Source organism: Ctenopharyngodon idella, chromosome 16, assembly GCF_019924925.1.
Source record: "Ctenopharyngodon idella isolate HZGC_01 chromosome 16, HZGC01, whole genome shotgun sequence".
NCBI classification, from domain to species: domain Eukaryota; kingdom Metazoa; phylum Chordata; class Actinopteri; order Cypriniformes; family Xenocyprididae; genus Ctenopharyngodon; species Ctenopharyngodon idella.
In genome coordinates this window covers 9,421,077-9,436,846 of record NC_067235.1, presented here as the reverse complement: position 1 = coordinate 9,436,846, position 15,770 = coordinate 9,421,077, and the positions used below count along the sequence as shown (strand labels likewise).

Sequence of the window (15,770 nt, the reverse complement as noted above, 5' to 3'; positions counted from 1 at the left end):
TAAGCATGAGCATATTACTGTGCACCTTCTGGTTGTCGTCTTCTTTTGTTTCAGATCACTAAGGCTTTTAAGTCCCAGCTGGCATGGACCTCACTGCTGAGAGACACTCATCCTCATAACCAAGCTACAGTATAGACGTTCCACTGCCGTATCTACACGATTACCATGTTCGCTTTTAAAGACATTACTAAGTGTCTTAATTGTCTATGTATTTTCAAGCTGATGGTTCCAGGGGGTTAATGTTAAAGCTCTTGTATGTTCAATTAATTTTGGAGCAAGAACCCCCATAAGGAACCATACCGCCAAAGATAAATTGTGTTCAATAAACTCAAGTAACTTGCCAAAGTGGTCCTGTATGAACTGCTGTTTTTACAGCACTGTTTTCCCAAGTTTGAACGGTTTGTGATTTGGGTCAGTTCCTCTGCGTCAGGGAGTGGTGTACCTGATCACATCGCGGCTGCTCCCTGTGTGCCTCAGCACAAGATCAGTGCTGAATTTCCCTTTCTAAAAGAGCTTCACAGACGAACCCTGCGTCTTTTTCAAGATGTCATTTCGTCTGTGTGTTACTGGATGCGGTCGTTCCCTGGTCCCCGCTGACGGTCACAATCGCTGCATCACATGTCTGGCATGCTGAAGCAGCTTATGTGGATAGTTCATGTTCTCATTGCGGGAACATGACTATCTCAGTGTTGAGATCCAGACTCTCGTTCCTTGGTTCTCAGGGAGCGGGGGTCCCCTCCCCTATGCCCCGTTCGGCCGTTGTCTCTGGCTTCGGCCGGGGTGACGGTGCGTCGGCGTGTAGGCAGGGTGATCTGAAGATAACGGTTCACCACCCTGGATGTCGAAAAGGCCAAGGGGTATGCTGGGATCCCCCCAGTCGAGCGGTCCGTTGCGATGCATCTGTTTCAACAGCCGCCGGCTGGCGTGGTGAACCACGTCTCCCATCCCGGGCCTGTAAATTCTCCTCAGGTTTGACGGAGGAAGCTTACAGAGCCTGTGGACAGGCCGCCTCCGCCCTGCATGCCATGGCCCTTTTGCAGGTTTACCAGGCAAAAGTGCTCATGGATATGCCCCAGGGTGGTCTTGACCAACAGCTGCTTGGGGAGCTGCGTGCCGCCACTGACCTCGCCCTCCGGGCGACGAAAGTGACGGCACGTTCTGTTGGTCAGGCGATGGCTACTCTTGTAGTCCAGCAGCGCCACCTTTGGCTGACCCTGGCTGACATGAGGGAGACCGTTAAATATCGGTTCCTGGACTCCCCCGTGTCTCAGGTCGGCCTATTCAGTGACGTGGTCGAGAGCTTTGCCCAGCAGTTCTCGGCCGCACAGAAGCAGCCTGAGGCCATTAAACACGTCTTGCCCCGGCGGAACTGGACTTGGTCGCCCAGACAGCGCGCCTCACCGAGGAACGCATCCAGTCAGTGTTGAACTGCCTGAGTACACTTAAGCGCAAGACAGCAGCCCCACTGAAACTCTTTCAGAGGCTCCTGGGGCATATGGCATCCGCAGTCACGCCGCTCGGATTGCTTCATATGAGGCCACTTCAACACTGACTCCATGGCCGGGTCCCGAGATGGGCGTGGCAGCACGGTACTCACCAAGTGGTCGGACCCTTCGTTCCTGCGGGCTGGAGTTCCCCTCGAACAAGTGTTCAGGCATACTGGACGGGGCCTCAACTGCATTGGCATATCAATTGCCTCGAGTTGCTTGCAGTACATCTTGCACTGAGCCTCTTCAAGGAGCTGTTAACAGGCAAGCACGTACTGGTCTGCTCGGACAGCACTGCGGGGTAGTCTACGCTCCAGCCGCATGTCGCAACTCGCCCGCCATCTCTTGCTATGGAGTCAGAAGCATCTGATGTCGCTTCATGCCATTCATGTCCCAGGTGTGCTCAACCGTGCAGCCAACGAGCTCTCATGGCAGCCTCCGCTTCCGGGCGAATTGAGACTCCATCCCCAGGCGGTCCAGCTGATTTGGCAGTGCTTCGGGGCTGCACAGATAGATCTGTTTTCCTCCCCGGACACTGCCCACTGCCAGTTGTTCTATTCCCTGACCGACGGCATGCTCAGCACGGATGCTCTGGCACACAGCTGGCCCCGGGGCCTATGCAAATATGCGTTTCCCCCAGTGAGCCTTCTCGCACAACTCCTGTGCAAAGTCAGGGAGGACGAGGAGCAGGTCTTACTAGTGGCTAAATATTGGCTCACTCGGACCTGGTTTTCGGATCTGACGCTCCTCGCGACAGCACCTCCCTGGCCCATTCCTCTGAGGAAGGACCTTCTGACTCAGAGACGGGGCACCCTCTGGCACCTGCGTCCCGACCTGTGGAAACTCCATGTGTGGTCCTGGACAGGACGCAGAGGTTCTAAGTGATGAGTCAGTTGTAGACACTATCACTTCCGCTAGAGCTCCTTCAACTAGGAACCTCTATGTGTTGAAGTGGAACCTGTTCGTTGAATGGTGTTCCTCTCACCGAGAGGACCCCCAATCATGTTCGGTCAGGTCTCCCTCCACCCTCAAGGTGTATGTTGCCGCCATTGCCGCATATCACGATGCAGTTGAAGTAAGTCATTGGGGAAGCACGATCTGATCGTCAGGTTCCTGAGGGGGGCGAGGAGACTAAATCCGCCTCGCCCTTCCTCTATACCCTCTTGGGATCTCTCCCTGGTTCTTACATCTCTCCGGGGTCATCCCTTCGAGCCTTTGCAGTCAGTGGAGTTAAAGTACTGTCCCTTAAGACCGTCCTCCTGGTTGCATTGCCATGGCGCATGGCGCCTCGCTGCAGATATCTGTAGAGCTGCGGGCTGGGCGACACCCAACACGTTCTGTAGATTCTATAGCCTTCGCGTGGAACCGGTATCTTCCCGTGTACTCGCTTCCAGCAGCCGGTAGACGCAAAGAGCCCATTCTAGTGTCGGCTTGCAATGCCACTCCCGCGCCCTGGGCCGGATACGTGCATCCATTACTCCAGTGGAGTTCCCCGCTTGGCGAACCCTGTCGAGTTCCTGACGGTGAGCCTGTGTCTTTCCCTTAGCAGAGCCAGCTCTGCTGTCACCTGTCAGATGAGTCTCCCCCTGTGCTTAGGCTGGAGCCATCCCAGGGACTCCATATGCGTACTGCCCACGGCCAGTCCATATGTGTATCTCCACGTAAATTCCTCCCCCGCAGGGTAGGTTGTGGCCTCCGCAGCGTCCCCTACGGGTTCGCTTCCCCAGTGTTGTCTAAGTCTTACTGTGGTGGGTCTTGCGGAACAGCAGTAGACTCTCTCAGTGTATGCTCGCTCCCTTCTCCGCCCCCCTGGTACGCCGGGTGGCTAGAGCTTGCGCTGGGCGCTGGAAGGGGTCTGTAACTGTGGCGTTTTATTTGGGATCCCAATTCGTCGGGAAAGGGAACGTCTTGGTTACGTATGTAACCCTCGTTCCCTGAAGGAGGGAACGGAGACATACATCCCTTCGCCACAGTTCCTGTGCCCTCGCTGCAGTGCAGACCTAGGTTGTCTCCTCAGCGAAAAACAGAGTGCGACTGCATCTGCTTCCCTATTTATACCACCTGACGGGGGCGGTGCGCATTATGCAAATATCGCACACCAATTCCATTGGCTTGTTGTAGTTTACTCGAAGCTGATAGCGCTCTCTAGAGATATCCCAATTCGTCGGTCACTACTGACATACGTCTCCATTCCCTCCTTCAGGGAACGAGGGTTACATACGTAACTGAGACGTTATATTATTGTGTAACATTACCTCTGTGTGGTAATTCAACAAGATACGCAATCTTTGACTTTAAATCTTTCTCCAGGGGCCTCATTTATAAAATGTTGCGCAGAAACAGTCTTAACTGATCATTTCTCAGATGTGCGTATGTGTGATTCATAGAATAAACGTACACACAGAAAACGAGCGTACACCTCTCTTTCAGATGTGAAATCTATAAATCGCAAATGTTCTTGAACTTGTGCGCAGCTGAATGCTTTCAGTTCTCCGCATTTTAAACGACACCTAATTAATGTCATTTACATATAAAAGATCAACAGTCATCATCCAAATCCTTGGCGAGCAGCAAGAATAGCTTAGATTTCCAAAAACCTGCAGTAATCTGACCAGGAAAAGTGTGTACGTCTGCTCAGACCCTGACGTGACGCTAAGCACTTTTCCACGTCAAAGGCCGTTTTTATAAATATGAGCGTTGGCATGGATTTAAGTGTACGCACACTCTAAGATCAAATCTGTGCGTACGCATGCTTTATAAATGAGGCCCCTGCTGATTATGCAGTTCAGGCTCAGCGGTGATCCACAGGGATCTCTTTATCCATACAAAACACTCAAGTATTTAATATATATCTCCTGATTTTGTTCTGACAGCTGGGGGACTAAATGGCTCAAAACTGCCTTCTCTTTCTGCGTGGAACAACACTCGACCTTCATGAAGATCTAATGTTTGCTATTGTCAACTGAAGTATCAATCCTCATCAGAGATAAATAAACATGCGAATATGATATGGACTCAATGTATGCTTAAGTAACTTTATTTGGTAACATTATTATTGCTAACTATATTATTTAGTAGCCATTGTAATTTAAATGCATAATTTTCAGTGTTTGCATTTCCCCTGTTTCTATTAATTACTGCATTTATTTAGTTCAAGTGAGATGAGTAAAGAGCATCTGTTGCATACATCATTATCTGTCTAAGCAGCAAAAAACGTTTTTTACTACGGGTAAAAAAAAAAAAAACTTACCTATATTAAACTGTTTGTGCTACAGTTAAAAATGTAAATTAACCGCAATCTTTTCACAGCCCTTGTTTTTATCCAAAAAGATAATTGATGCAAAGAAAATGTAAAATATGTAGTGATCATATTGATGGAGCAATTGATGTAAGTAAGTGAAAACATATGCGCAGAATAGAGAAAATAGTATTTATGGAAATAAATTTATCACAGGGCAAACGTGTGAATGTTCAAAAGGCATTTTATGCAGACAACTCTAATCGTAGTTGTATATTTACAGGCATTATTGTCATTGTATATGTGTATGCACCATGAGTTCGTTAATCTAACCCATGCATGCATGCATTTAAATGCCATTGGCTCATGTGATTGTACTATATATCTTAGTTGTATTTTAAGTGATATAACAGATTATATAAACAACTATAAGAGCTAATTTTTGGCTTTCCTCTGCACTCTGCACCGGCATAAAGCGAAACCGGAAGTGTATATGCCTACACTCGCTGATCGAAAATCCAAAATGGCGGCCACATGAATAGTAAAGAGGCCACATCAATAGTAAAGGAGAAAACCCGTGTAATTTAAACATATTACTGTTATGTCATGATATGTAGTTTTAAGAGTTTTTCAGGCGAGAACGTACTCAAATTTGTGGTTTATTGATAAAGATAGCGCCTTTCTGAAAATTTGATCTGACATTGTTGGAGTTGTGAGATCCAGGCGATCACCGGGTGCTCAGCACTCATGTACCCTGTCGAGAACAGCCTTACCTCGGCTAGTCCTTCTCAGGCCTCTACAGTGCGACCATTTCAGTCGCATTTGCAACTAAAAATAACTGTGTGCGACTGCGAAAAAATATTCAGGTGCACCGGTGCGAGTGACCCGATCGATTCTCATGAACAGATCTATAATACAATCGGAATAAATAGCACAACTCCCACAATGCATCTACACTGAACAACAGTTATGTTTCATACTGCAATCGGCTGCTTTTCATACCTTCATTAAAAGTCTTTGCTTCAGTCAGCACAGCAGAGCAAGTGCAAAAAACGTGCGCTAAGGACTACACTTCAAAGTCTGTATAAAGGTGAAATGGGTATGACCAGACCGTCTCATGCTGCAGATGTTTCAGCCAAATTAACTGGAAATACTACATTTGGATTATCATAAGCAAGGTCAGAAATTAACGGGGGCTTAATTGGGGCAAAAATTAATTAAAAAAAAAAAAAAAAAACACACACCGTTATGAAAGCCAGTTCACATACTTTAACTTTTGAAGTAGCGGCAATTGCTTGAATGGTGGGTGGGTTCGTTATTATTCTTAATGAAAAACACAACAACAAAACAGTACAATGACAAACTCTCTTAAATATGCGCGTTTACATTTAGCTTTGCAATCAAATGTTCATCCATCGTCTTGTCATTCAGAAAAGCGAGGCGAAATGGGTGAAGTGAGGTGACATCTGACTCCTGCTGCTGATCTGCCCTGCGACTCTCGTTTGGCTCACTGAATTGAGCAGACGCGTTCCGTTTTAACTGTGTCTATTCTCTAACTGAACTAAATGATTATTATTACTATAAAAATAATCAAAACGAAGTTGGGAGCGGTGCCGCGGTCATGGTGGGCCAGTGATAGGCTATAACCGCAGCTGTTTCTCCGAGTATTGCCATGATTGCAAATGTGGTAGGCTACTACTGATCTTATTTAAGTCCAATAAACAAGTTGATATTAAGTGCCACAATACTGTCTATTTTTGCTCTGTTTCGTGATAGTTTCAAACAAAGCCACACCAGAACTGTTGCGCTTCTCCAAGCAACGGCGATTTTGAATGAATATGACTGAATGAATGACTCGCACATTAAGATTTACTGCCACCTACTGGCGGTTTTATTTTCATATTTACACTTTACATAGACTGTTTTTACTTAAATATCCAACTTTTAAAGTTTCATTTTTTACATAGGCTATTTCTAAATTCAAAAAATTATATTTACAAACGAGCGGCATGAAGCAGTCTATGTAAATGTGTCTAATACCACTTCAGATGGAGCTTCTGTGTCACTTGCAGTGCAAAGATGGATTTTTTTTTTTTGAGCATTTCTTTTGATTGATAACAGTCTCATTGGGTGTTATTGTTCTAACTGAATTTATTGTTTAACATTTAAAAAAACAATTTTCTATTTTAATTTAAGAAATTGACGAAATATGATGCATAGGCTACATTTAATAATTTAGAAAAAAAAATGCTCTTATAATGGTAAAAATGCCCTTGGAAATTAATTTAAAAGGGCAATATCGCCATGTAATGGGAAAGTTAATGTCTGTTATCGATCAGAAAGTGCTCCTAAATTTTTGACTTTGCTCCTAATTTTTTTCCATTAGGAGCACAAGTGCTCCTAAAGAAAAATGTTAGCGTATGCCCTGGATGTCTCTGTAGCGGTTAAACATGACATAATTCGTCTTTTGTATATCTAATGGGCGATCTTTGGTCTCATGAATCTATAATTTGTTCCGTGGCAAATCGTTTTGGCTGAGGGCAAAGTGACGTTGCATAACTTTATATATTTAGGCTATTTAACTTTACCGTTGTAGCCTACTAAAGCGCTGATTTTGTACGCTTGACTGTTTGCTTTATTTCTTATTGTAGCTATAGGCTATTCTTATACCTTTTATAATGGCTATATATTTATCATTAAAACTGACATTTAACAAAAAGACAGGGTTGTGTTTTATGTCATATTTCATTTTATTACAGTGAAGATAATCAGAGTATGCACATATATTAATATTTTTGAAATGTAAACGAAAAGAGGCAGGGTTGTTTAATATTTCGTTTTGTTATAAATACTATATATGCAGACATTGAAGATAATCAATGAACGCGTTGCCTGAACCACATTTGTGAGGCTATTGATATGTTTTTTTGTTTGTTTGTTTGTTTTTTAAATAAAACGAAAAGAGGCAGAGTGGTGTTTTATAACACATTTCGTTTTATTGTTGCCTAAAATATACATACAGAGATAACCGGAGAAGCCAGAGCGAGCCGAGTGACGTTATCAAGTACGCTGCTGTGCCATTTGCAGAATCACGTGACTTGCTTCCTCCCGTTCACGGGAGTTCGTTCTCCTGAGTCGAACTTGCCAAGTCCTAACTACCAAGGACGCAACAACTTTGCGCACTTGGTACTGAGAAACGCCTATTGTTCATTGAAGCTTACTGTATGTAGAAGAGTATTGTGTGAAAGAGATCAAGCGAGCAAGTTTATTACCTGCATTCAGATTTAGCATTTTCCTTCAGGTCAGTCCTATGTTCATAATAAAAAATCTGTTTAAATGTCCAATGTATTATCCTGTCCTTTTAACAGTTAAGGGGTTCTGACAGCACTAGTCAAAGCATTTGTCAGTTGCGTCTTGTTCCGTGTTCACAACATTCAGTCGCTTCAATGTAAAAGTCTTCGCTACTGACTGACACACTCATAAAGACAGTCTTTGCCGCCATCTAATGGCGTAATAATGTAACTTCTGGTGCTGTTCACGGTCAGGGACTATATTTTCCGGCGAAAGGTAGGCTTTAGTGTAAGTTTACTTCATGAAAGTTGCATTGATACATATTTTTGGCTTTAATATTTGTATTGTGTGGTACCCGTTTTATAAGAGCAATAAGGTACTCGAGGCTAGTGCTGTATTGTGAATAAGTGAGATAAATTGATGAATAAATTGGCAGTACTTAATTGTGAGTTGAATAATTTGATTATGAGATGTGAGATGTAGGCCTATGGTTTCAATTTTCAGAGAATAACATTTTAAGTTTTATCGCACAAAGCTGTCAATGGGTAGTGCATATAGGAAAAATATTTCAGGATTATAGTACTTTTATTTGACTTTTATTGTTCTTTTTTGTGTTATTTTTGGAGTTTGACATCTCTTGTTTACAATAAAATAATAAAATTCCTTATTTTTCATTTTGGGTGAATGATCACTTTAATATAGAAGATGCAATTGAGAAAAATTTCCAACAAATATCTCAGTGGAACTGTCAGATGTAAAGAGGACTGTGATGTACAGTCTACAACACCACCCTTTTTTAACATTATGTATCCTCTTAAAAAAATGTAACCCATTTAGAGTACATCTACTGAGTGATATCAAATTAAACATGAATTATGATGATGAGAGAAGACACAGTATTTCATAACAGAGTCAACATGTTTCGGCAGCATCTCTGTTTCATAACAGAGATCATTAGCACTGTTTGACAGCTCTCCATACAGCCCATTTACTAGTCAATCAACACTTGAGATAAACAGACAATATATGCGCACCTAACAAAACATTCGTATGAGTAGCAGATACGCTAACACACCCAACAGCACACATGAATACACACAAACAAAGCAACAACATAACCAGTGGATGGATGGATTTTTTTTTATTTTTTTTTTAATGTGTCCTTGTTAGTCTTCTGTAATGTTCCTATAACTAACAAAACTAACTCCTGAAGATTTTGAAGGATGGTTAAAAATATCAAAATAAAAAAAAAATTAAAAAAGTTGACATAAGTAATACATGGTAAGGTCTCTCTTTAGCTCTTTATTTTCATTCAGATTCAGATTTTAACATGTTATGAATCTTTTCATGATTCAGTTATGAGACAATGCTGCCATACAGTAGATGAGCACTGTAGTGCCTGAAAATGTCACATCTCTAAATTAACTGCTGACTTCATAGATAGATAGATAGATTGATTGATTGATTGATTGATTGATTTGACATTAGTAGCCTAGTCTGTAGCTTGACATTAACTTTTTCATAATAGAAGTCACAAAAGGGTATTGTACAGTACGTAGACCTCAAGCTAATGATCTAAATGCACTAAAAGTATCTGCATTTGGAGATATGTATTCATGTATTCATATTCATTACAGTCCAGAAGCAGCAGTGGTTGATATTTTAATGTTGTTATATGTACATCTGTTAAGTTTCCAACCAGTGGGCCTCCTGTAGGTTTACCAGTAATGTCAGAGTGTGTAATTACATTACATGCGTCTATCTAAGGCTACTCTCAGTAATCTCTATGTAGATGACATTAACATTTCTGAAACCTTGTCTTGCCAAAGCCATATTGTTTCATATATATTAAGTAATGAGCTTCTGTGCCTCAACAAGATAACATTCCATTTTCATGTTTGTTGACTTTGGGCTTTAGTTCAGCACCTTTGAATCTGATAGTTCCCATTACAATGTTGCTCTGTTTTAAAATAACATACAATAATCTTAATAAAGTGTGATTTGCAACATTTTGGGAAACCCATTCATAGATCTCAAACTAATGATCTGAATGCACTAAGAATATCTGTATATGGAGATATGTATTCATTCAAAGCATTCATTATAGTCCAGATGCAGCAGTGGCAGTAATGCTTTTCTGTGTACATCTGTTAAGTTTCCAACCAAATGACTTCCAATAGGCTAACCAGTACTTCCAACCTGACAACTCCCATTGTTTCTCTGTTTTAAAATGAAGTAACACAGTCTTAAAAATTTAATTTTCAACATTGCAGGAAACCTATCCACTGTTCATTATATTTTATACTCAGTGCCCCAGGAAATGAAACTGCAGCAAGAAAGTCACAATGATATTGATACTGTAGCCATATTGCCATCTGCTGGGTTTGAATAGTCACTGCAACAAGCAATTCATCAATAAGTGTGGGTTATTCATTCATTCGTTTGTTCTCCTTACCTTTATTTTATATAGTGCTTTAAGCAGCTCAAAAAAGACAATCTTTATAGTGTTATTGTTCAGCTGAGGTCAGTTCAGTGTTGATTCAGTTCGGTTCAGTAACTGTGTGAAGTTAATCAATTATGGAATGAGTTCAATTCATTTATAAAGCAGCTCTGGTGAAAACAGTGGTGTCATGTCTGCTGTTTTGCCTATGTTTTATGAATACCGTGAATTCAGACATATTTCACATACTTCTTTTCACCTACTATAGTAACAAGATATGCATATTCAGACACAGACACATTACTCAGTGCCCTGTAAACTAACATGAACAAACAACAAAGTTATTCTTTTTATTAATATTAAAGATTAATAAATAAAATGTATTGCTCATTGTAAGTTCATGTCAGCCAATTAACTAATAACTAACTAATAATACCTTAGTATATAACTTAACTAATTTATATATAATTTATAGGAGAGATATATATTTAATATCTAAATATATATCTAGGTTTATAAATCTGAGTCTATATTTATAGTCTATGAAGGCTTTGTATCTGTATATATGTTTTTAAACAAAAGGCTGTCCTTATTAAAGATCATGCCCTTAGGTAACTGTGAGAGAAATACAGCAGACTGGAAGGGTGGCAGTGGCCCTCAGCACAAGCAGATGACACACACTGCAGATGTTGTTTTTCCATGTATATCTATACATACCATATAACTATACAAGTCCAGTTGGTGTATATAGTCCAGAAACCCATCTACTTGGAGTGTACAAGACTATGAGTGCTCATACTGAATTCACAGATTAAAACCTAGCATCATGCAATTAAATCCAATAATCTCTGAAGAATGTAGCAGTATACAATTCACAAACAACATTTTGGGAGAAATGCACTTTATTGTGAATGTCAATACATATACACTATACTGTTTAATATGTACCAGTCAAATCATTTTGGGCACAATAACTGTGTCAAAGAAGGGTGGTGAGGTATCGCGTCACAGAAGCTGTGCTGAGTCAAGATAAATGCTTTTAGAAAAAGAAAGGAAGGAGGAATTAATATTCCTTAATATTTAATATTTGATTTTGATTTTTGAAAATGCAGAATAGTGAGCAAAGTCATAGTGAGAAACAATAAAGGCCAATGCTCTGGTAAAAGCAGTCTGAAAACTTTCTCTATACTCTCATTCAAGAGAAAACATTCTCTGAATATCTTACAAAACATATTCCATATAGACACCAAATATAGACACATTTTCAAATGCACAGGTACAGTAGTGGCCAAAAGTGATGTCCGGCCTAGAAAAATGTATATATTCACCCTTTATTTAAATATTATTAATGATTTATTTAATGATTTTGTAATCATATTACATAGTTGTGCTTGGAGTCAATTGTTTAATTTGTGATAAAGCAATGAAACATGACAAATTGTGCGGACATAATTTTTTGGACAGGCTGTCATACAAAGAAATTATGAACACATGCAAAAACAAGAGAGAAACAATGAAATATTAATAACTGATTATGTTGTTGTTAGTGTATGCTTTTTCCTGTGAGCTTTTTGTTTTTCAATGCATTTGTATTTTGCACAGTAAAATAAAACCTATAGTTGTAGATTGCCTTTTTTTGCCAAAAATTCTTCCTTTTTGTTTTACCCCGATTCACTATGGTAAGCCTATTATAAGTGTTTATATTTTAGACATGTTGGGATGGTTTTCACGGGAAAATGCGAACATACATAACTCGCCTGTTCGTGTCTCATCATATTGCAAATAGAGAAAAGTTTCTCTGGCTACTGTGATGCCAAAAGCTACATAGTGTACCTTTAAAATATTTAAAATTTATAAAACATTTTCCTCATATTTTGATCATTTAATCAAACTTGTAGGGTCATAAAAAAACAAACAAACAAAAAAACAACATATATCCCCTCCGGACATCACTTTTATTCCTTGGTACACCACGGTACATTTTTTTGGATAAAACATTGCTCTCAGAAGACAACACGCACATGATCAGCTCACAAAAGACAGACACTCTGCACTCTTGGTGGACACCTTTGAGACAAACATGCACACACATATGCACATTTTGACAATAAATAGTATAAAGAATTGTAGCAGTAGAGTGAAAGTAAGACAGTGTGGATAGCAGACGTGGTACAGATCACCCATTTGACTTAACATGTGATGCCCACCATAGTGGTCAGTGGGGCAGTTCCTGAAGCAGCTTTGATGCCAGGTGGTTGATGTGGCACCAAGCCTCCTGAACATGCCGTGACTCAGTAGTACGGGCACACACGGCAAAACGCAGAACAAACTTGCCTGCCAGTTGGCATGGAACCAGGTGGATCTTACGTGCACTGTTGATCCTCTTCAACAGAGTTTCATTTAATTCATTGGAGCCCTGCAGGGTTTAATACACAGTTCAGTAAGTAATTTTTATTTCTATAGCACCTTTCTAGAGCAAAAAAGTGCTTTACATCTAAATAAAAAACAGAAAAAAAATAAAAGAGAGTTACAGACATTAAAAACAGATAAGATAACAACAGAGAGTAACAGAGAACAATTTAGACAAAAGCAAGTTTAAAGAAATGGGTTTTTAGCTGCTTTTTAAATCCAATGGGAGAGCATTCCACAATTTGGGAGCAACAACCTCAAAGGCACAGTAACCTTTAGTCTTTAGTCTCGAACGAGGGACAGCTAACAAGACCTGTTCAGAGGATCTCAGATTCCTGCTGAAATTATAAGGTTGCAACAACTCTTTTATATAAACAGGAGCTTGACCATGCAATGATCTAAACCAGGAGTGTCCAAACTCGGTCCTGGAGGGCCACTATCCTGCAGAGTTCAGCTCCAACCCCAATTAAACACACCTGAACCACCTAATCAAGGTCTAACTAGGCATACTAGAATCTTACAGGCAGGCGTTTTGGAGCTGGATGGAGCAAAACTCTCCAGGACAGTGGCCCTCCAGGACTGAGGCTGGACACCCCTGATCTAAACACTATCACAAAAATGTTAAATTGAATTCTAAACTGGAAGCCAGTGTAAACCAGTTGAATTGTGGCCCGCCCAATGTTGGTCATTTTTTTCAAATAGATGTATGAAATAATTTAATAAACAATGATAATTAAAATAAGCATCTTATATGACTATAACTTGATTTATTTAGTTAAAAGAATGATAAAATGCAAGTTTCCATGGTCAATTGCAGGTGGTTTCCTAGGTTTCCCTCTCCCTATAAGTGCATGTCATACATAAAATGATACATTAAATATGATTTGTCAGTTTCAGTTAGTCCCATCTACAATATTATCTTAAGATGCATGGTTGTAACACCTGTAATCAGGGCTTGACATTAACACCCACCAACCCGCCAAATGCGGGTAGATTTCAGCTGTGGCGGGTAAGACAGCCACTCCCACTAGCCACTTTGGCGGGTTGAATATAATTTCAGCCTACAGCCAAATGAAAGGTAGCCAAGCTCGTCATATCATAAAATTACAATCCGATCACAATTCTTTATCGATTAACTTGCTGTTAGTGAAGGCGGGATAGGCGGAATCGCGCTGAATGACACACAACAGAAGTGCTCTCTCTCTCTGTCGCGCGCACGATCAATTCTCCTTGCACCTGAACAGTCAAATACACGCGCATACAGATGTCAAAATGTCCATCGTGTGGAGTATCTCGCTCGAATACAGTCAGTTATGGCTTAAGTGGACGTAAACAGGTGGGTAAAAACTGGATATGTGTAAGTATGTTACGTCCATGCATTCAGCAGCCCAATTAAATACCTGTCTGTCATTAATGTCATTAACAAAAGATGTTAAATAAATGCATACATGTTAAATAAACCTACTGTCTCTGGAAAAAAAAAAAAAAAAAAAAAAAAAAAAAATATATATATATATATATATATATATATTATTATTATTATTATTATTATTATTACTTACTTACTGTTGTATTTGTAATTTGCTAATTTGCTTCTTTGTTCTTTTTATAGCCTAACAAAAATAACTTGCTGATATACAATGTAGTTTTGATTTGGGTGGTCAATCTGCATTTGAAAGTTGGAAAGGGTTTTAAATCAAGTAAAATGACTCAAAATCAAGTAATTTAAGCATGCCAAAGTCAACTTTAATCATATAAAATGTAATTTCCCAACAGCAAAATTGTGGCTAATAACTTTGGAAAACCACTAGCCACAATGGCTGGTAAGCAAAAAAGTTAATGTCAAGCCCTGCTTGTAATAGTGATGTTTGCGTTTGTGGAGTTGAATTTGAAAAAACCGAAGCAAATGTCAATCAATTGATACGTAAAAAGCCAAAATTGGAAATCCCAATTTTTCTGTTGCAAGAAGCTTAAGTTTTTAAGTTGAAATAAGTGGAAAATAAGTGGAAATAAGTAGATAAAAAATGCAGAAGTAGTGCAGGTTCAACTAAACATATACTTAAGTATATCTGATTTTTGCTAAAGTGGAAGTATTGCAAGTATACTTTAGGTACCCTTTAAATATCTTGCATTTAAAGACTGATATTATACAGAGATCATACAATCCTTATTAATAATTTTATTAAAACTCATTTTAGGCGTAATATAAAGAAATGTGCATTGTGCAATAAAGAACTACTCCAAATAAAGTTTAATTGTAATTTTATATCAGTAAGTCTTAAAGGGTTAGTTCACCCAAACATGAAAATTACCCCATGATTTACTCACCCTCAAGCCATCCTAGGTGTATATGACATTCTTCTTTCAGACGAATATAATCGGAGTTATATTAAATAATGTCCAGGATAATCCATGCTTTATAATGGGAGTGGATGGTGCCCCAAATTCTAAAGACAGAAAAAATGCACTCATCCATTATAAAAGAAGTCCACACGGCTCCGGGGGGATAATAAAGAAGCGAAGCGTTTGTGTAAGAAAAATATCCATATTTAAAACTTTATAAACTGTAATCTCTAACTTCTGCTAGCTGTCGTACGCACGTTCACGAGAGAGTGGCGTTCCAGCTTGTGATGTAAGACACATATGCAGTTTGAGCTCCGGTGAGAATATGCTAGTCTCGCGAGAACCAAGAAGTGAATTACTTGAGCTATACTCTACATTTTATTAGTGTTAAAATGCTGATTTCTTGTGAATATCTGGGTTGCTTCAACAAAGCTAAAGTCTTGAGATTGCGTGCGCCGACATCAAAGGGAGATGCAGAGCGCTGTGTGTGACTGGCTGCCGCTTCAAACCTGGATTGTTTGTTTGTATGTTTTGCTGCACTGATCGGATTACTGCTTTATTT

General features: G+C 40.0%; 1 protein-coding gene across 1 annotated transcript in view; it reads right to left on the bottom strand.

Annotated features, from left to right (window-relative positions):
• Positions 1-11,340: 11,340 nt before the first annotated feature.
• The window catches only part of ddc (dopa decarboxylase), a 35,922-nt gene continuing 31,492 nt past the window's right edge, over positions 11,341-15,770 (bottom strand). Inside the window, exon 14 of the mRNA XM_051865953.1 lies at positions 11,341-12,872. Within this exon, the coding sequence (XP_051721913.1) occupies positions 12,672-12,872 (201 nt within the window). The 3' untranslated portion in view covers positions 11,341-12,671. The remainder of the gene's footprint in view (positions 12,873-15,770) is intronic.